Below are 22,702 nucleotides of genomic sequence, written 5' to 3'. Positions count from 1 at the left end.
CTGGCTGCGCCACCGAAGCCGGGCAGGGGGAGGAGGCGGCGGGGGAAGCCGGCTGAGGTGGCAGCGGAGCCACCTCCAAGGCCTGGCGCTGCCGCTGAAGCCGGGCGGCTGGGACATGTTGGGGACCCAAAGCGCCAGTTCGGGAAGAGCCTTTGCTCAGAGAGGAGCTCTGCTTGCGAGCTCCTCTCTCCCTCTTCAATTAAGGACTTTTTTTGCCCAACTGACACGGGCCGGGGTAAGGTGGTCCCGGAAGTTGGGAGGGAGGGTGGGAGTTCTGCGGCAATGGCGGAGGCTGCATTTTTAAAAAATGCTTTCTACGGCCTCCACTCAGCCCCCGGTCCCGGTCTCCGTCTCCCCAGCCTGGTCTCCGTCTCCTCTTGGCAGCATTTTCTTTTTAAAAAAACCACACAGACAAACACACACACACACAAAACATAAAGGGGGGAGAAAGGCTAGCGTCCGTTATTATAACGGGCTTAAAAATACTAGTTAAAACAATAAAATACTACTAGCTGACCTGGCACAGAGCATCTGCGCCCCTAGTTCTCCCTGTCTCCTCCCCCTTCAGCCGTTCCCCCCTCCCTTCAGCCCCAGTTTGTTCTCCCCCCCCCCTTCAGCCCCAGCCACCACTTCCTCTTGCTGGCTGGCTGGCCCTAGCCGCCGTGTCCTCTCACTGGACGGCACTTTGGTGGCCCTAACTGCCGCCACCTCCTCTCACCGCCCAGCAGCCACCGCCTCCTCTCACCGGGCAGTGCTTTCCCTGGTGGGCGGCCTTGCCACCGCTTCCTCTTGCTTCCTGGTACTGCTGCTTCCTTTCGCCGGCCAGCAGCCGCTCACCTTCTTCTCCTCCCCACCTTGCTTGTGAAATCTCACGAGAGCTGCCACGCATGGGATTAGCCATGGGTATGTCTTAGCGAATTAAATATATAGATAGATAGTAGCTTAGGTTTAGACATAATTTTATTGTTTAGGACAGTTATATAAATAGTCATGCCAAGAAGAAACAGCTCATTTTGGCCAGTTAAGGTTTTGGTCTGGGCACTGAGGCCACATTTCTTTCTGCTGTGTCATTGTGTCACATCTGGAAACTTGACATGAATGTTCTAAACATCTGTGAATACCTTTCCCCATCCTGAACCTTTCTTCTTGAATCATGCTATTCAGCTGTACTTTTTCTTGTATTTTACAGATGAAAGCTACATCAAATCAACAGGTGCCTGGAAACACAAGTGCCTAAATATTTGATTCTAGCCTGGGAATGTAACATTACTCCAGCACAAGGCTGACACCCAAGTTAGGCTGCCGGAGGGATGATGATGCCTGAGAACTGAAACAGACATGACACTTCTGTTCATTCACCACCAACACACACACACTCTCTCTCACTCTCTCTCTCTCTCTCTCTCTCTCTAAACCAGATGCAGGGGACTTTGATTTTTATTGGAGCAATAACATTGGGGAAGAAGTGGGCTAACCCTTCCCCACCCCATGCCATTTCCTGAATATTAATCACCTCCGAAGTTGCTATTAGATCTGTCAGTTTCTCTTTCATGTCTGTCTTTTGCTGCAGTGAGTCTAATAGCAGCTTTGAGGTAGGGTTGGGGAATAGCTCAAGGAAATGATGCAGGGGAAAGGGTTAAACAGCCTCTTCCTAAGCACAGTTATTCTGATCAAAATCAGAGTGCCCTTCCTCTTCACTAATTGCTATAGAGTGGAAAAAATTGGGAGATCCAGTCAGAGATCTGCTGCTTGAAATGTTTTATGCCTTCCGTTTATTTTAGTATACCTCATTGAAGGTGAATAGTTTTCTGGCACGGGGTAACGTTATGCAATTTACATCCATGGCTGGGGATCCAGCTTTTGATAGTCAACCCTAAAGAAAACCATGTTGGCAAACATGATGTAGAGCCAACCCACCCCCAGACCACCACAAAGAACTGTGTTCTTGGATATGTTCAAAAGGCTTGGATTTGTCCTTCCTCTGCCATTTCCTAATTGTGGTTTCTCTATCTTCACTTGGGTTACATTCTGACCGTAAAAAAGGGGGAACTAAGTGACCTGGTAAATACGTACTTCATGGAAACAGCATTGAGCAACTTCTCTAATGAACTGGCTTGGTTTCCTCTTTCAGCTTCACCAGGGCTGCTGTCACAGGGCTGCTTTATCTTTACTGAGCACAGAATAGTATGTATGAGAGAAAAAAATCTATTTCCTGCAGGTTCCAGTTCAATTCCTGCAAGTCGATAAGAGAAAAGAAGAAACTCCTCGCTGTGTTCTGGGCCTTGGAAGCCCCCAGAGTAGCACAGGAGCTAAGAATAGGCCGACAGGCAGTGTTTGTAAAGTCTGCAAGGTTTTTTTTTGTTTGTTTTTAAAAAAATATGCTGATCTAATAAGGTTGAGGCAAGTTTGCGGCTGCTCTGTATGATGTTGTGTGTGGGTTGGTGTTTTTCCCTCCTACTTTCCTCTGTCGCCCAGCAAATACATCAGTAGGATGTTTGAAGCAAAAAGATAAGAGTAGTCCGGACAGGTCTCTGGTAGCTTTCGGATAGCCTTGCTATTGTTTCCTCATGACCTTTCTTTGCCGGGGATCTCTCTTTGCTTAGCAGTAAGGCTTAAACTACTATGAGAAAGAAGAGAGTGCTGGAGTTGGATCAACACTCTAAGGTATGGGGTAAAGGTTGGCTTGGTATGGCTTGAACTTGCAAGCCAACAACTCTTTTCTCAAAGAAGGGCTATGGGGGACATAATGATCACTGTACAGCCCACAGAATGTTGGGTTCTGAGCTTGTGTAGCATTTGCCTCTTAACATTCTGAAATCTGGTACCTCTTCAATTAATGGAAACTTAGGACCAGTTGCATCTGGGATGAATAGTGGGAGGAAAACAGTTATATAGGAGAGCTGGCCTCATGACTAATATGCTATGATATATTATTAATACGCTGGGGTTGAAGTTAATAAACAGGGGAATAGCTGGTGCCAGCAGTTGGCAAGGATGGGCGACTGCCCAAGACCCACAGATGTCAGATGGATGAGCTGACCCCTAACCTGGACAATCCCTAATTTGTCATCCACGTTGCTCTCAGAGCACTCAGGAGACCAGTGGATAAAGTATGGGGCAGTTTCTTCAGCAGTCCAAATAATGTGCCCTTGGACAGGTACTTTAAGAAGTTTTCCAGAATAGATAAGCATCAGTTCATCACCACAAACTATGACATTATTTTAAGGCTTCCAAGTAGATACAGTGGGGCAAATGTTAAAATTATGTGTTCTGCTTTCCCAGGGAAAACAAATTCCTTTTAAAATTATATTTTAGGAGTTTGAGGTTTTCACTTTAGTCTTGGTGAAATAAGGGTAGCAAGGGAAGTAGGACTCTGATATGCTGTTATGACCAGTACCTACAGCAATTTGACCCTATGTAATATTGGTTGGTCTTTTGAGGTACCTCTGTGAGGTTCCCCAGCACTTGGAAAGTGGTGAGGAATTAACTAGCATTTAGAAGTATATTGGGCAGTACCTGTTTAAACATACAATATATCTATATGCGTTGTTTAAGAAATACAGTCAAGTTCCCTTTATAGTAAACTTCAGTAAACACCATTCAGTCCAATACTTGTCATGGCTTGTCTTGATGTAAGTCACAGGATAACAATCATCTCAGTTGTCACATCTGTAGAAGGCAAAATTGATGATGTCTTTCTCTTACTGTGCTGAAAACTATCAGAATCAAGAAGGGGTTAAGTTACGTTACTACAATTCACATCTCAGCAACTTATGCATAGACAGAAGCGAAATATCAGTCATAACTTCAGAAGGGGAATGATGTTGGTCATGTAACTCTTGTTCTCAACTGAGATAGCTTATTTGAGTGAAATTCCTGTTATGGGTCTTGCTTTATTATCACAAGAACTTGATACCCAGCAGTAATAGCATAATTTGTTTTTGAGCTGGGCAGAAAGTCTAGTAAGAAGAGAATCAAGAATAAATGTCTCCACAAAGGTCCTGCTCTATTAATGATAAATTGCAAGGCCTTCACACCGAGGATGAGAGGTTAATCCAGAACATTATATTTACTATTTTTGGCCTGGTCCACACAATAATTTGTTTTGTTCACACAAGTAATCCTGCCTGTTCTCAGGTACATGCTCATATGGACAGCAAATTCAGAACTCCCTCTTTATTCGCGAGAGTTCCATTCCCAGCTGTTTCCACGGATAACAAAAATGTGAATAAAGAGACCTTAAGCCAATGGGGATTGGGGGGTTAGGTTCCTAAGCACCCTGAAGTGTGCTGAAAATCACAAGAAAAAGCAGGGTGGAGCAGAAATAAGCACAGTATTTTACTCTTCAGCTCTCCACAATGCCCGCCCCCCAACTTCCAAATCCTCTGATTGAGGGCTTTCTTTGTTCCTTTGTTTTTTTGCAGAAAAGAGCCACAAAATGGCTTAGCACCACAAAATGGCAGCCGAAAATTACATCAGAAGTCATTTCTGGCCACTCAGAAACTGTTGGTAGGCAAAAATAACCCTATTTTTGCCCTGCAAATAAAGAAACTGGGTCTCTCTCACCCAACCACAGATACGCGAAACCACGGATGCCAGGACTGCAGATAACGAGGGCCACCTGTATACAGTAATAGATATTCAAAATAATAAACGTGGAGGAGGGATCAGGATCATGTCCGCAAGGGTCACCCTGATCTCCACCCATTCATAGAGCCATTGTACGGAGTCTAAAAATATTCAAATTTATATTTATGTGTTAGTTGTGGCCTCTTCTGTCATCTGAGGCAGTGCAGAGAGATGTCATGCTCCACCCCCACAGCATGCAGAGTGTGTCACACACCAACTTTCCCCTCCATCCCGATCCCTTCACACTATCCACATGCATCACTTGCCAGTTTCCTCACCCATGCTGCCAGTCTTCTGACTCCCCCACCCCAGGCTCTTCTAGCACCTGCAGTGTACTAAATGTCAGTCCCCCCCACTGATTTCCTGACCATCACTGCACTGGTTCTCTTCCGACACCAGTGTACTCACCCAGTCCTGCAAACTCCTCCTTCACCATGTCTCCCCTTACTTGGTAGTGCTGGCAGCCTCTGTCACTTCCTCCTCCTGCAGCCAGTCATTCCTTCTCCCTGCTTTTGTAAAGATAAGAAGTGGAACAAGGAGAGGAATGGAGTGTGTGGAGGACCCTCCACTTCCTTCTGCTCCATTTCCCATCCCCTGCCTTGCAGAGAGTGAGATGAGCAGCTGTGGAAGAAGGAAGAGCACCATCATGACCACCATTTCTGTGTTCTCAGTTCCTGTGCTGCCAGCTCAATCCAGACATTCCATTTGTGCATGCAAGTACTTACCTGAGAATAGTTGGAGCCAGTGTTCCCTCTAACAGGGATTCCCAAATGTTGTTGACTACAGCTCCCAGAATCTCCAGCTGCAATAGCCTTTGCTTGAGAATTATGGGAGTTATAGTCAACAACATCTGGGAATCCCTCTTAGAGGGAACACTGGTTGGAGCTGCTGACATGGTCAAAACGAAAAAGATTTCATGAGCTGGCTTTTTAACGTCTCACCTCTATGTAGAAAGCTCTTTTCATACTGCAGTGTAGTGACAGTCCTTGGGCATTAGTGCAGCTTCCATAAAAACAGTGTGGAAGTAAATTAAGCAGCATCTGCTGAATCCACTTAACTTTTGGCATCTCCTAATTGCAAGCCCTAAGCCACTCATGCGCCACTTCAATTTGCATCATCATTTGCAAAGAAAAGTCAGTGAGAAGTAAGTTTTTAGTGTTTCATGTTTCAGATGGGAGAGCAGTGGGGTCTAGGGGTTTTTGTGCTAGCAATTTGATGACTGGGTTCCTAGATTCTGGAGCAACTCTGTATGGGTTTCAGGTTGATAGAGATAGGGTATTTCTCAGTGTTTTGAAAAACTCTTTTACATAAGGGTTATAGTTAAAATCAGCTTTCTGCTTTTCTAGTGTCTGTTGATGGGAGCAGATTGGGGGATGACATTTCTGCTGAGCAAGATCAGGACACACAAATGCTATATAAACAAAACCCTGAAGAATACCCTGAGGTGCTCTCTGGTCCTTTCACCTCTGCTTATGACTTTGTACATGGCTTGGCATAAAGTTTTGTTTTCTAATTTCCCTTACTCGAGCAGTGTATCAAACTCAAAAGGCCATGTGTCAGGATTCCTGAATTCTGTTCTGTCCTTCTGGTTTATGGAGGAAAAGTAAGGCAAGGGCACAGTTCACAGATCACTGAAATCTCTGGGAATAAAGCAGTGAAAATTCGAGTAAAGGAAACCAACACTTCAAAATAAAGGAAACCAGCCTTGATTGCAAACTTCCAATATTTGACAGCCTCTAGGTTTTGACTAGATTCTGGATCAATTCTGGATTTTCAGATGAAGCAAAACATTGAACATCCATCTGTTTACCCATTCATGCAAGTTCATTATACTAAACTTGCTTGCGCCTTCATTTATTTAAGTGTTAGATTAATCAACTAAGCCTTTAACCACATATCAAAATTTGTCTCCAACGAATTGGTAAGGCTGAGACAGAGAGACACACTACTGTGTTGTCTGCTGGCTCACTTTTATAGAAGGCTTTTCTTTCCAGTTTGTATCCAAAGAGAATAAACATTTTGCATTTCAGGGTGAGACAACTATGGCTTTCCTTCTAGAAAAAGAATAACAGACAATTGGAACTGACAGTGTCTAGCTGAAATCAAAATGAATATATCTTTTTAAGCTGAATCTTCCACAGTGATGGTGGGATTTGGACATATTTGTGTTAGAGGCTATCCTCTGTATTCCATGGCTTGAAAAACCAATAGAGTCAGAGGACTTTCATTATGTATGCCATGGGGGGCTACCATGAAGGAGGAAGTCAACAGAAGTCCAGCCTCTCCCCTTGTGCAAGCGGAAGTGTCATTTCACTTATGCAAACCATAGTCAGAATCCAAGTCCATAGTTCCACAAGGATGAAAAAGTAAAAATGAAGCACGTCTTCCTTCTTGTTTACTGAACTGTCAGTTGTTTCACTCTTCATTTCCTTTTCCTTTGTTCAAATACCCTTAAAAAGGTAGCTGAATGGAGAGTTTGGTAGCATGCTTATTTATAAACATTTTGTCAGTTCCATGAATGAAAGCCAGATGTATAAGCTATTTAGAAACTGTAATTCAGTGGTAGTCCTCTTAATGTCCCACCTCTCTCTTTCATGACTCGTTCCTTTTTACCTAACAATTCTTGGTGGTTTATCACCATCTCTCCCTTTCATGTCATCTTTGTCTATCCATCATTGAAGGGACAGAGATTTACCAAAGCCTTTACTAATATATTTCCATGCTCTTTCTTTTCTTTCCCTTTTTCTGCAGTTGGATAAAGGGGACGTGAGCCAACTCAGCCTGCCTTCCAATACAAGCCATGGTGATTCTGATGGCAACATCTGTCTTGATGTTCCTGATGGCAATCCAGACCCACAGAGGACAAAAGCTGCCATTGACCATCTGCACCAGAAGATCCTCAAGATCACTGAGCAAATAAAGATTGAGCAGGAGGCACGAGATGACAATGTGGCCGAGTATCTGAAGCTAGCAAACAATGCCGACAAGCAGCAGGCCTCTCGTATCAAACAGGTCTTTGAGAAAAAGAACCAGAAGTCTGCTCAGACCATTGCCCAGTTACATAAGAAACTTGAGCATTACCACAAAAAGCTAAAGGAGATTGAACAAAATGGACCCTCACGCCAGCCCAAAGATGTCTTCCGGGACATGCACCAGGGCCTCAAGGATGTAGGGGCCAATGTCCGTTCCAGCATCAGTGGCTTTGGAGGTGGTGTGGTGGAGGGTGTCAAGGGTGGACTGTCAGGTCTTTCCCAAGCCACACACACAGCTGTGGTCTCTAAACCCCGTGAGTTTGCTAGCTTGATCCGGAACAAATTTGGTAGTGCAGACAACATTGCCCACTTGAAGGACACATTGGATGATGGGCACCCTGAAGAGGCCTCACGGACTCTGAGTGGCAGTGCCACCCTGGTGTCTAGTCCCAAATATGGCAGTGACGATGAGTGTTCCAGTGCCACCTCTGGCTCAGCACCAGGGAGCAACTCTGGGGCAGGCCCTGGTGGCTTGGGCAGTCCCAAGTCTAACACCTTGGACAGTCACCACTATAATTTTGATACCATCATAGAAGAGCTGAGGGAGATTAAGGACATTCAGTCACACCTTGAGGACTCCATGGAAGACCTCAAAGCCCAGTTACAGCGAGACTATACATACATGACTCAGTGCTTGCAGGAGGAGCGTTACAGGTAGGACTTGTTGCATGAGCTTATATGTCTCCCAAATGAGGAAACTACCACTCTTCACACTGTCTCTATTGACTGTTCTCAATTTGTGGAGTTAGGCATGCTGGACTTTCATTACATAGTGGCTCTTAAAAAGTCATGCTGTTGGAGTAATAAATGAAGATGGTAAGGAATAGGATTAGGTTTTGTGTTTGGCTGAAGAACATCAGACAGACCATCAAGATCTGCTCCCCTTCAGTCAAACATGAAACCTAATCTTTCCCACTGATAGAAGAAATACCTTGACAGTGAATGTCCCTTTAAGAGGGAAAATAGGTCATGGACCTCGTATTGAGAAAGGAGTGCAGCTTAAACCCTGAATCCAACAATTGTAATTACAGGATTCTGGGGTTGTAGAATTTGGATGGTAATTTATTATTATTATTTTTTGGTCATGTTCACATTGGCTGAGAAAGGAAATTAAAACCCAGTGCACCAATGCACTTGAAATAAACTGAGATCTGAAACCTACTTCAAACCTTAGGTTCAAATATCGGTTGAATTCCAAGCACTTTGGTTAGAATAACCCAAGATTGGTTGGATGAGTTGCCATGACCAGTCTTGGTTTGTTTCTAACCATAGTTGGAAGTAGAATTATTCCAACTTGTTCATGGGCAGGGAGGGGGAAGTGTGTGCTCCCAAGACTAGAAATGTTGTGTGGAACTGAGATTTAACCTTGTGGGAGCCATTGCTCAGTGGTAGGGCATCTGCTTTGCAATCAGAAGGTCCCAGGTTCAATCCCTGATAATGTCAGGTAGGGCTTGAAGAGAATGCTACCTGAAATCTTGGAGTGCCACTGCCAGCATGTGTAGACAATACTGAGCTAGATTGATCAGTGGTCTGACTCAGTAGAAAGCATCTCCCTCTGTTCCTAAGTGTGACTCCTGAACCTGTGCTTGGCCTCCAAGCAAGTTATCTTGTTCATCCTTGAAGGCATTTAAAGAAAACTAAACAGAAACTTGTCTGTTATCTTAAAGCAGTTATAATTCCGTACTGCCTTCGGGCGACAATGCGAAGGGTTTTGGATTATTCTGGCTTTATTTAGTTGCAAAACCAATATGTTTTTATTGCTATAGCAACCAGTTAATATGTGTGCTTTTGCTTTCTCAAGCAAAATGTGAATTTCAAAATGGGAAATTTTGATTTAAATCCATTATTTAAATGAGTTTTTTCTCTTAGTGATTGAAATCATGCTGGAAATCAGTTCACCCTCCCTAGTTGCCAGAGGCTTTGAAGAAGTCTGCTGGAATTTCCTGCACTGAGAATTCTCTTCAAGAAGAAAGACACTGCACTATAGCTGTGTGTGTTTCTATTTATAAAACACAAGAGCAAAAGCATTCCTGATTAAACACTAAATGCCAGCCTTTTACTTGACTACCACTGGTGGGAAGATAAGGACCAGTGTCCAAAGGATGGTTTTGCTTGTGGGCCTAGCCAATAAGGAAAGGCAGAATTCTGTTTCCAAATAACGCTTGTGATAGAGAACCCATTGTCCTGATCTAGCTTGCTGTTCTTGCCAATCAAATGAAGCTGGAGAGCAGAAGCCTCTTGTAGACTTCTAAGTCACAATCCACTGCTTTATGGATTATAGGGGGAAAGGTGGGGCTCATTATGGCTCAGTCACCCAACCCAGAGTATGGCGTATTGATGCTGTGGGTCGCTTCTGAGGAAGTATCTCACAGTTCCAGTTGCCTATTGGGGGATTACCAATACTGTGTTCATTCCAGATAGTACTGTCATCTCATGATGAATCCACAGGCAAATTGTTGTATGCAGAGGTTTTCCATTGCCCCTCCCTTTTATTCCACTATAGCAGATCTGTGTATGGATCATAGCCAATGAATTGTTATGAATAAAGAACTTTTCACATGATTGACTGTACATGGGGGTGGGGGTGGGGTCAGTGTTCCCTCTACTGGGATTCCCAGATGTTGCCTACAACTCCCAACATCCCCAGCTGCAATAGCCTCTGCTTGGGGATTATGGGAGTTGTAGTCAATTCAATTTATTGCGGCCATAGGCCATACAGAAAACATACAAAATAAGAAAGATTAAAAACAAAACATACCAACAATAGTATAGTACATAGTAGTAAACAGTGGCTCCTAAAATTTGGATCTTAAGCAGGATCTTAATCTAATAGCAACATAGAAGAATTTAGCCACCACCTTAGTAATCTTATCATCTCGATCCTCGAGACAGAAATTCAGATAAAAGGGGTCAGCTCTTCCTGGGAGATGCTCTAATAGGGGGAATATGAGCTCTTTCCTGGTGTCAGAGTACAGGGAACAATAAAGCAGCACGTGCAGAACTGTTTCAGGGAGGCCTGCACCACAGGGGCATAGACCATAATCTGACGATCCCTTGTTAAATCTTTTTTCCAGAAGGGCTGAAGGCAAAACATTCATGCGAGCCCTAATAAAAGCTATCCTAAACTTTGGGAAGTGTAGGAGAGCTAAATATTTAGCACCGCTATTCCCCAAAGGGGGCATGATACCAAAATATAAGGGGGAACAGATCCTATTTCCCCTAGAAACTAGATTCTGGTGCTCAATGTCATGAAGGCGTTGTATGAGTGTAACCTTCGCCTTCTCATTTCCCATGAGTAGGATTTCAGAGGAAATAAACCAATTTGCATTATTTTGTTGTTAACACATGACAGCCAAGGACTGGGAAAGGAGTCTCTCCATAGATACAGAAAATAGGAGGGCTCCTGAATATCGAAGCAGAGTTTGATCCATCTGGTAAAAGTAAGTTCCCATGCTTTAGAGAGAATAGTAAAAAGTCCAGATTCCAAACATAATGCAGAGTAGGAAACACACCTGGGTACCCCAAAGATAGCCCTAAGAAATAGTGACTGAACCGTTTCCATCTCTGGTGTTACTGGGAGTTGTAGTCAACAAAATCCCTGTTAGAACACTGGTGGGGGTGGGGAGTGGGATTGCAGTGGCATGCCCTTCCTTTTCATGTGTTCACTGGACTATCCATTTGGCTCCTACGCATGTACAAATTGTATTCATGTAGGCTTTGTCCATCCAGTCAGGGACTATGCAAAGCCCTTGGCAGGGGTGTAACTATAATGGGGCAAGGGAAGACAGTTGTCTGGGAGCCTACTGCCTTGCGGGGGGGGGGCGCAGAGGCAAGTCACATGACTGACTCCCCCAGCCACGCACCCGCCCGGGCTTCCTTCAGTTGTATTCATCCTCCGAAAGTGATTTGAGTGTTAAGACCTGGAGCTACCAGAACAGCAAGTCTTTCTCTAGTACCATTAAATGACTTGCATCGTCCACAATTTACAAAACCTTTAAAAAAAGAATGTAGGATAATGTTCTATTGTGGCACATAGGTGTAAGATTTCTTTACTTCATGAGCTGAGCTTCAGTGAGGAGGGGGGCATTTTAAAATCTTGTCTCTGGGCCCACTCCAACCTTGCTACGTCCCTGGCCCTTGATTATGTACAACATAATCCCTACATGTATGCAGTTTGCATGTGCACAGAGATATCCAAAATGTCTACTGAAGGTGGGTAGGGCAATGGCAGGGCATTCAGTTTTTGATTTATCTGGACAGTGCTTATATGACACAGATTGGTGTTCTCATGTTTATTTTTTATTTCCATTTTGTCATAGCATAGGAGCATAGGAAGCTGCCACATACTGAGTCATAATATTGGTCCATCTAGTTCAGTATTGTCTACACAGACTGGCAGCGGCTTCTCCAAGGTTGCAGGCAGGAATCTCTCTCAGCCCTATCTTGGAGATGCCAGGGAGGGTACTTGGAACCTAGCTGCTCTTTCCAGAGCAGTTCCATCCCCCAAGGGGAATATTTTGCAGTGCTCACATATGGTCTCCCATTCAATCACTCATCAGCAACAGCAAGGATGGAAATAAAACTCTTTGTTCTCAAAGCCAGACGGTTTTGAAGAGAGGGATCTAACACTCTGCATTTTTTTTCATCCAGCCATATTTATCTCTTTGTGGGGCTGGGAAAAACTTAGGCTGCAGTCCAATAACATTTCCTTGAGAATGAATTTGCTTGAATGCACTGGGACATATTTCCAAATAAACATGAGTAGATCAGGCTGTTAGTTAATTGGACATCACATTTATGAAATATCTGTCGGGTATGTCTGCACTGGCCAATTTTGGTAGGCTTTGTTTTGATGTTTACTGAGAGTGGCTTGTGCATCCTGGTTTGTACTATATTTTCAGGCTTATTAATATGAAAACGTGCACCTCCCAATCCATACCATACTGTGTTTATCCAGTGGTATCTTGGATAAACATTGTCACCACTGGTAGCAGTATTGCCTTGGTAAACACTTCACAACTTTATTTATGCTTGCTATTGTAGTCCCATTCTTTCTTCACCTTTATCAGATCTCTTTTACAGTTCCCCCCTATAATGTGTCCACATGTTGAAGAAGAAGAAGAAGAAGAAGAAGAAGATTAAACCAGGCCTTGACAAATTTTTTTTGGTTCTAGGAGTCAGCCCAAAAATTTAGGAGCCAGACAATGGACACTTGACAAAACGACCAGACTTATTGATAGACATTGTGGAGAGGAGAGGGTATATGGGCTTCTCTTATTCCCTTTATAAGTAACATACTTAGAACAGAAACCCAGGCTGTCTGAGACAAGTAAATTTTTTATTTAACAACTCTACCTCCTGAATATCCTAGTCTCTAGGCACCATGGTTAAATTTCTAGGTGCCTCCCTCAGATGCAGGGTATTGATAGCATACTACTGTGTGTGTTGAATCATTTGTGAATAGGGTTTATATGCTTGTGGGATCTGAGCCTAAGAAATAACCCTATGACTATGAGAACCACGTAGAATCCCAAGAGAACATAAGAAGAGCCTTGTCAGATCAAGCTAAGATCTATCTAGTCCAGCACCCTGTTTCACACAGAGGCCCACCAGATGAAGCCACACAACCAGGAGATGAAGGCATGCCCCATCTCCTGCCATTGCTCCCCTGCAATTCGTATTCGAAGGCATCCTGCCTCTGAACATGGAGGTAGCCTTTAGCCATCAGGACTAGTAGACAAATTCATGTAGGACAAGTCTGTTGATGGATAAGCCCCGCTTAAAGTCATCCAAGCGTCACCACATCTTGTGGCAGAGAATTCCATAAGCAGATGGTCGTAAGGCCAGAGTTTAAACTTGTGTCATTTGTGGTGTTGCAGGATTTATTTTTTTTTACTGAACTACATGCTCATATCAACATTAGCTCTTCTTTTCTCACACACAGCTTACTTTAAATTAGCAAACTTTGAGAGGTCAAAAAAAGAAATGCAGAGAAATATTCTGATTTATTTTATGGCCTTATTGTGACTATTCTGTGGGTTTATTTGATGTGTTAAAAAGGGAGGGGGGACATTTAGTTCCATTATTGCTCCTAATGGAACTTGCCATTAACTTGCCATTTGCTTATGAGAGCTGATCTTTTTCATTTATATTTTATCGCAACTCAATAGCCAAGCCACTGGCTTGGTTAATGATACATTATGTTAAAGACAAAAATAGCAAACTGTTTCAAAGTATATTCAGAGCATTTGTTTCCTATAGTTGGTCCATAGGTTTGTGTCTTATCACCAAGGTTCCTAATTTCTCAACATGTTGATTGCTTGAGAGTAACTGAGAGGTAACTACAAATTTTAACCATGCATTGTTGTTTGGGAGTAATGTTAAAGCTGAGCTGACTGAAGTCTATCTCAAAAGCAGAGGCCATGCTTCCACAGTGGAATTTGTGCTTCCATCTCTTAATTTATGCATGGCTGCATGAAGCCAAATTTAACCCTCTTCTCAAAAATGCTCAGTGTTTGCTCTACACATGGAAAGAGCAAACACATGGAGTATTCATGAGAAGAAGGGTACTTCACCTGGAGCAGAAATCCTTTCTGTTCTGCTTACTGTCAAGGATGTAGCAACACTTCAAAGAATGGTATGTGTGATATGTTAGGGAAACTCCATAGAGGTGAGCTGGAAAATCCAGACTCTCAGAAACCGGAGAAAATGCATCCTCAATTGCTCTTGCTACACAGATTCTCTGCCTAGATCTGCTGCTAAGGATCTTTGACCTGCCTGTTTATCCACCTCTGTACTTAAACTGACCTTCTGCTCCAAGCAGTGCTAAAGTCAGGGGCCATTTGTGCTTGGCATTTTCAAGATCAGTGTTGCCACGTTAACTGCTTTAAATCCTTTAATATGCTCTTCTTTGACTTCTCAGTTTTGTTTTTGGATAACAAGGAGGTCAATGAGTTCAACATGAGAGTCCCCAGGACCTGGAAACATGCAGCTGGCATAATGATGCACCATTGCATTGATTGCTCAGGGTTCTCAGCTACTGCATGTTTTCTCTCTTTCCCAGATATGAGCGCCTGGAAGAGCAGCTGAATGACCTGACAGAGCTTCACCAGAATGAGATGACCAATCTCAAGCAGGAACTCGCCAGCATGGAGGAGAAGGTGGCTTACCAGTCTTATGAACGGGCCAGAGATATTCAGGTATGGGGATGTAATATGGAATGTTTCTGTAGCTGAGCTGACAACCTCTCCCTTGCATTTCTTATTTACATGCTCAGAAGAGCTTACATGCAGATCTCAAGCAATCTTCTATAGCAGAGATTCTCAATGTTGGGTCCCCAGATGTTGTTGGACTACAACTCCCATCATCTCCAGCCACAGTGGGAAAGCATTCTTTTTTCTTTTTTCTTTTCCACACAAGTGACTATCACTTGTAGGCCATACTCGTGTGCGTGTTCTATATATTCACAAAAACATAGTATTCAGGGGAGGTGATAAGAGAATGGTTTATGTCTGAAGGAGTGAGACTTTACTTAGGGACTTAGTTTTGGATGATCACTCTGCCATTCTCCATCCATCTCCCTTCTTGATTTTGTTGAACTATTAAAATCTTGTTATCCACAGTAGATGGCAGGGAGCAGGAATGCATATACTTGAGTATAGCAGTTTGCCCAAGGACACACAGAGTTGACCTTGGCAGGCCCAAGAAGGATACTCAAGGCTACTGCACATTATTTCAGGCCCCCAAAGAAGGAAGGCTGCAGTATTTTAGGTCACAGAGATAAACTCCAGTTTGTGCCATTGTTCTGATCTTAGTTTCTGTTCCAACCCACCTGCACACCTTTGCTCAGAGCCCTTGCCACCCCTGGATTTTTCTGGTAGCTTTCTGTCTATGCTGTGTATTAGGAGTCAGCAACTTGTAGCCCTTGCTGTTAGGCCACTTGAGAAGATGAAGTGGAGATTGGGGATTTGGTCCCTTTCACTGTGCCCCATTCTCTAAATGGTCCTCCAGGACAACTAGTTGCTGGATCAGTGCAGGCTATCCACCTATCCATCCAGAGCATGATATTCTGTGCATCACTAGACAGTGAAGTATGAAGTGATTTTTCAGACCAGATGACTTTACAGGGGTCAGCCTTGGTGGTTCTTCTTTCTTGAGAATGTAGGAGGCTTCCTAAGACTGTTTATCCGCCATTTATTTATTTATTTATTTATTTATTTATTTATTTATTTATTTATTTATTTGAAACAGTTATACCCTACTCTCCAGTACATTACTGCTTGGCGTGGCTCACAACATTTATAAAACAGTTACAATATAAAATCAGACTAATAAAATTAACCAAATTAAATGTTAAAAATCCAAGCTAAAATCACCATCAAAATTAGCTTTTAAAATCCCAAATTAAAATCTTAAAGCTAAAAACTAAGAATTATAAAAACTAAAGAGCCTACCAGATATACAAAACAGGTGAAACATTAAAAAGCCTCTTTAAAAAGTTGTGTTTTTAGTTGTTTCTTAAAAACATTGAGAGAGGGGTTTTAATCTAGCTCAGTATTGTTTACACTGGTTCTAAGCAGAGAAAAATATGATAGGTCTTATTTGAACAAGATGGAGTTTAATTTTAGAAGCCAAATTAAGTAGTGTTCCCTAGTGGCTGGGGGGAACTTGTTCCTCATAGGCAAGATCTCATCACTGGGTGATGAAAGGTCATCTTCCTCTTGTTCTACAACATGAATTCTTCCTAGGACACATGTGCATTCGGAACATTGGATGCTTCCATGTACTGAGTCAGACCATTCGTCCATCCAGCTCAGTATTGTCTACACCAGTATTGTCTACACCATACTGAGGTATAATACTAGTTCAGCATTGTCTACACATTACAGCCACTATAAATTATAGCTGGAGACAATGGGAGTTGTAATTCAGTGTCACTTCTCCTCCACCGGCCAGGGGCTTCTGCGCTCAGATATGGGCTCCCTTAATCAGCGAGGTTTCAGAGAAGGAATGTGGCTGGAGCTCCAGCCTGTACTGGGGGCTTGTTTCATTCACGAGATCCCCCTTTCAGGGTACTGCATCCTGCACCAGCTTGAGTCATAGGGCTTCTGTGCCTCCATGCCCTCCTCGAGGTCTGGCCTCTCATCACAGGCCGGCTGATTCTTATATAGACCGTGACAGTTAGAACAACTCTTGCGAGAGCTCTTCCCTGTCCAAGATCTTGGCCTGAAATCTCGCAAGAGCTCCGCAAGTCCTTGTGAGACCCTTTCCAGGCCCCGTGAGGTCACACTGAACTCTGGGCCAACCTCCCCATCTCCCTGCTGGGGCGAGCTCAAAAGGCCATGGATGTGCATGCCACAGCTGCTGCCAGTTGTGGGGGTGAGTGGAGCAGCCCGGGGCTTTGCCCTGTCCCTAGTGGTGGCCTGATTGCCCCGATCCTCCTCCTCCATTCCTGGGGTGCCCTCACATTCAGCAACATCTGGAGTACCACAGGTTGGGAACCTCGCAAGACTGACTGGCAGAGACTCACCAAGGTTTTAGGCAGAAGCCTTTCCCAGCCGTACCTGGAGATGCCAGAGATTGAACCTGGGACCTTCTGCAGGCCAGGCAAATGCTCCAGCACTGAGCTACGGCCCCATTCTTGTTCATTATACTGGCACAGTCGTTCTGGTATAATTAGTTTCAACATTCCACCATTATAAGCCTTGAACATTCTATTGCTTATAAAATATGTCCAGTGAGGAGAGACACTTCCCCTGCAATTTTGGTGAAAATCTGTTGAAAAATGGCTTAGAAAGAGCAGTTTGATTTTTTCCTCTTTTGAACAGGGGTTTAAAGGCAAGGTTCTTTCGGACTGAGGAAGTGGTATTTAAATGATTTTGTAGTCCATTTGCATAGTTTCAGCCTTTAGACTGCATGGCAGAAAAGTGCCTTTTGTATATTCCTCTGGGACCCAATTTATGGTTATTTCACAATCAGTCCTCAAAGTTGCGTTTAAAGAGGCTGAAAAATGCATCTTTTCTGCTAAGAGAGTCTAAACAGTAGGACTTTTGAAGCTGCAAAACAACATTGCCCACAACCAGTATGGCAGCCTTGGGAGCATGGCCCTTCAGTTTCCCTCCTTGCCCTCTTCTTTCCTTCCCCCACGGCAGCTACACCTTTTAATGCTGCTCCTTTGCCTTAGAAAAAGTGCTGTTGAACTGACAAAGTGCTGTTTGTTCAACTCAGCCTGTTACTCCATAGTTGTCAGTTCTTCAAAACCACGTGCATTTCATCCCGACCTCCAGCCCAAACTGGCAGGCTGCTCTGTGCTGCCAGGTGTAAAGGGGAGGTGGGGGGGAAGGAGACACGCTCTGTTTAGCTAGGCTGCGAAGAGCTCCTCTAGGTTGCAGTGTGTGTGTGGCCGCAGTGTGTGTTGGGGTGTGTGTGTGTGCGTGCATGTAAGTTCTATCTTTTGGTCTGGGTAAGTGGGGCTGGAGGGAGACCAGCAGCGGCTCAGGCTCAGCCCCCTAGCCCTGCCCCCTGTGTCTGACATCAGACACAGGGCGCATAGTTAAGCCACGCCCCTGCATCTCAGAAGGCGGGGAAAGCCACTCTTTAAAAGGCAAGGAGTGCCGCTCCAGCTGCATTGCGAACGTGGCGCTGGCCGGATTTTGCTTGGAAACAGGGCTGCATGGCCCCGTTTGCAAGCAAAATAACGCCCCTGCATGTGAAGTCAGATGCAGCGGCATAGCTGGGGCACGAGGCGCTGCCCCTGAAGCGCAGTGGCCTGGGTTCTTCGAGCCTGTTCATGCAGTGGTGGCTCTGCCCATGTGGTTAAAGTCTTCCTCATGGTGTCTAATCAGATTTTCCTTTTTAAAATACCTGGAAATTTAGTAATCCAAAAACCTTTGGTTTAAGATGAGAGTTAAGAAGTTTTACATTTTCTGGTATATGATGGCTTTAGAAACGAGGCTCCATCCACCCACACTTTGCCTAGGTCTTTCAGTTGCACATTAGGCTGTGGAGGGATTCATCTAGGCAGACATTTAACAGGCGTAGTTTCCCTAATCACTTCCTAGAGATGCCCCTGATTTAATTTCTGCCTGATGAATTTCCAATCAAGGCAAAGTGTGAGTGCATGGAGTTGCCTTTTTAAAGCCTAGAGATAGGCATATCAGGCAGGATAGATAGATAGATAGATAGATAGATAGATAGATAGATAGATAGATAGATAGATCCATCATCATATACCAGATTGTACAAAGTCTTTACAGCTTATATGGCACAGAAGGTAAGATGGGCACCTTAACTTGCCATTTCCATAGAACACACATGAAAATGTAAAGCATCTTAACTCTCATCTTAAACTGAAGGCTTTTGGATACTGAATTATGCTCCTATGAAAACTGAGGCAAAGCATATTGCTGTGACTCTGCCTAGAGTAATCTAGTAGCTCAGTGAAATAATAGAAATAAAGCTTGGGTCTGTAAAGTGATCCATACGCTCAACAAGAATGTTTTAACAGCATCTGGGCAATGCTCCACTGTACTTTGCTGTTGTCATCTTTCAAGTATCCAGTCTCCTATATGAAACGTTCCCATTATTATTATTTATCATATTTTAATCATATTTGTAAATCTCATTGACTGATAGTTAAATGTATCCTCGGTGGAGTTAGTGTTCTTCTGCCCCCGTGTGGCACTGTAGAATATTACTGTAAGCTTGAATTTGGTACATAGAATAAAAGAGAACATAGTTAAGCAGGTAACATATATTTGGTGCCTGAAAGCCACACATCTTAATTAATGTTTTTCAGGATTCACCAGTGAGATTTAATGAAACCTAAGTATACCTTATCAGAAGTAAATTCTTTTAGATTGCTTCTAGGTATCCCTGTCTTATAGATGCTCATCGTGCTTGCAGAGCATATTAGCAGGGGCTGGGCTGATACAGCTGCGCTGATACATCCTGCATGAGACAAATGAGTGTGCTCACCCTGCTATGTTTCCTGTGGGCTCCAATCCTTTATAATGGCTTTATACAATATATCTGGCATATTGATGAAATCCTTTGTAGCTATCTTCATAGGAGGCCTTTGGGATGGCACATGACTATCCCAGTCATACTTTCATTTCATACATTTCTATGTTGCATAATGCCATTTTGCCAGGCATCTATGCACATGTGGTACAAGTAGATGCCAGTGATTTTCCTAGGAATGGCATCAGAAAGAGCCGGCCAACACAAGCACTGGCTGGGGGCTCAAGTTCTTCAGTATCCACAGCCAACTCCTGAGGCCCACCTAGTAGCCTATCCACTACCACTGGTCCAGCCAGGTGCAGCAGCACTAAGAGAAGAGCATCCACTGCTGCTGCTCAGTAAGTTCTTTCCCCCTTCTCCCCTGGGAAGCTTTGTGGGGCTGGTGACAGCAGCTCCTCCCTCATCACTGCTGTGCCTGGCTGGAGTAACAGTGCTCAGGAAAGAGTTGTCATTGTCCAGTAAGCTTTCCCAGAGCCATGTGTATGTGCGGTGTGTGTGTTAGGGATATGCGAGCTGGCTCGATTCGAACCACGGTTTGAGTCACACTGGCCTGGTTCAGGCGGTCCAAGTTCAAACTGGACTTGGCCCCGTTTTAAGAACTGGTTTGCAGGCTGGTTCAGGGGTCTACTTGTAAAGGGGAATTCTTTAGCATAAGGATGAGAGTGGGGGGAGCAAAAGGGTACTTGTAATCTTTTAACTTTCAGGCAGCCTCCTCCAACACCTCTACTGGCCTCCCAAACGACAGCCCGGGACAATTTCAGCTCGGTTCGGCCCCCTGTGCAAGCGCAGATGCCGTTTTTGTGACATTCATGTGTGTGCAGAGGCCATTTGCATCACCATGTGATTTGCAAATCACCAGTTCCAATTTGCACCACCGGTTCCGTGCACACCCCATGTGAGTGTATGTGTACCAGGTGCCAAGAGCAGTGGTTCCTTCTTCAGCAGTGCCATTTTACAATTCCCAGATGCCCTTACCACAGCCGCTGTCTGGTGAACTTGTCGGGTGGGGAAGTGGACCAGATACCGTGGGTTGGGGTCCTACAGAGGGTTTTGCCCAATGGCTGCCCCAAATCAGACACTGGCTCTGTATTTTCCAGTTCTAAAAATGAATTGTTCCATAAAATATATAACATAGTGAACTGATAACAAGACCAGTCAAATTAGGCAGTTTTAATGTTGTAGTTACTTATTTCAGGTGATTGTAGCCCTCATATCATATCATATTTTTTCTACCTACTCAATCAGTACATGGAGTTCCTAGCTCCACCCTCATCCTTTGTGTGTCTTCTGGCTCTACCCCATGACCTCTGCACATTGAATGGAAGATGAGAATAGGTGTTACGGATAGAGAAGTCATTCCCACCTTCTGAAGACTTGAGAGTTGGGGCAAAGCCAGTGGGTGCAACTCCACTGCCCCTTCATATCACTGGTTGGTTGGTTGGTTGATCAGTTATGCAGATGAAACTTTCAAGGAGGGTTTATACCTAGGAAATACCTGTATATCTAATGTTCAATTTTTTGGCTGTGCTAAAATTAGTACACTGTGTTCAGTGTTTTGTGTGGGGGCGGAGGGGGTTGCTTTTGTTTGTTTGTTTTGCTTAACAATGTAAGGAAAGTGCATGCTATTAAATTGTCATGTCTTAAAATATAAGTATTTCATCAACAATTATTTCAAAGTAAAGCTGCTTTGAATTCATATGAATATAATATTTAAGCTATGCAAGTATGCTTAATTGATTCCCTCCCCCTCCCCCCCATAAAATATTTTAGTTCAAATACTTTTGGCTATTGGAAGAACTTTTGAAATATTTATATGGTATGTTAAAATTAATATAGCATATGTTTTCAGTCTTGTTTACTAAATATGTCAAACATGCTCAGTCGGATCCCAACTAATATAATCCATATGTCTCAATTCTAATATCTTGATTAGGACCACCCCGATTGATACAATCTTAATCAAGGTTTTGACTTCTTCAGAACCCTTAATCAGACTGGTGCAAAAAAGAGGGATCACTGGCTATGGTGTAACAGCCCTAAAAGTCTGCAGTTTTTAACCATCAGAAAGAGCTAAGCAGACTAACCCTAGGTGTTAGATTTGCTTTCAGGCTGCACCCAGGATTTCTGGGGCAGAAAAGAGGCAATAATGGTTAACACCCCATATTTTGGAAATATCAAATCTAGCAGTTTTGGTCTCCAGCACTAATCAAACCACACAGACTATTTGTAAGGCAGAGAACAGAAGAAAAAGAGAAATGTGGAGTCTTCATATTAGGGAAACTGGAGATTAATTTAGTTGGTGCACTAGACAGAGAGTCAATAGAAGCAACATTGGTAGACTTACCCAAGTAGTTAGGGGGCACCAAATGGACTGAGCTGAATTTGCACTGTGGGTGGAACAAAGTAACTGCTAGTTTTATATCTTCTAAATATAACCTGTTATTGTCTCTTCTTCACTGTTGCTCAGCTTACTGCGCCTGGCACCCTCGTTTTTGTTTTTGTTTGCTTTGCTTGACATCCAGGCTGTTGAAAAGTTCTGAACAACTCAGAAGCTTGCTCAAGATTCGGTGAAAAAAATTGTTGATTCTAATTAAGGTATTATTAGAACTGTGGCTTTTACATTTTTTTCTAATGCACCAAGACTATCTATGATATTTAGGATTAGAGTTTTAGCATAGAACATCACCTGGGTTTTTTTGAAGAAAATGTTAGATTCAGCATTTCCTGGAAAACCCATATCACTGGTGCCTGTCACTCACCTTGATGTTGCACGTTGCCCTGTCTTTCGTTGTTGAAGGCCCTGGTGACGTAAAGGAAGTGGGGAACACCATTCCTGGCTTCTGTGGGCCACAGCAGAGGTGCCAGAATAGAAAACAGAACACGGTTCTCACAGCTGCTTTGATTGTGTTCCTCTGCTTCATAACAGCATAATATTTGCCGTCACTGGAAGTTTGCTGTGTCCAAGGGAAGAAGATACACCATAGCTGTTCCTCCTCCGAGCTAACATTTGACTCTCTTTT

The 22,702-nt window shown here is 43.6% G+C and overlaps 1 protein-coding gene across 9 annotated transcripts in view; it reads left to right on the top strand.

The window, feature by feature from the left end:
• The window catches only part of TMCC2 (transmembrane and coiled-coil domain family 2), a 145,752-nt gene that overhangs the window by 113,454 nt on the left and 9,596 nt on the right, over window positions 1–22,702 (top strand). For 8 of the 9 annotated variants that reach the window (XM_053246986.1, XM_053246987.1, XM_053246985.1 and 5 more), the window contains 2 exons: window positions 7,381–8,315; window positions 14,725–14,860. In XM_053246986.1, the coding sequence (XP_053102961.1) occupies window positions 7,381–8,315; window positions 14,725–14,860 (1,071 nt within the window). Of the gene's footprint in view, window positions 1–7,380; window positions 8,316–14,724; window positions 14,861–22,149; window positions 22,279–22,702 lie in introns of those variants that run through there. The other variant, XM_053246990.1, reaches the window with a different exon arrangement.

The sequence above is a fragment of the Hemicordylus capensis genome, chromosome 4 (assembly GCF_027244095.1).
Source record: "Hemicordylus capensis ecotype Gifberg chromosome 4, rHemCap1.1.pri, whole genome shotgun sequence".
Lineage (NCBI taxonomy): Eukaryota > Metazoa > Chordata > Lepidosauria > Squamata > Cordylidae > Hemicordylus > Hemicordylus capensis.
The sequence above is the reverse complement of the archived record's forward strand: the minus strand, read 5'-3'. Positions and strand labels throughout refer to the sequence as shown.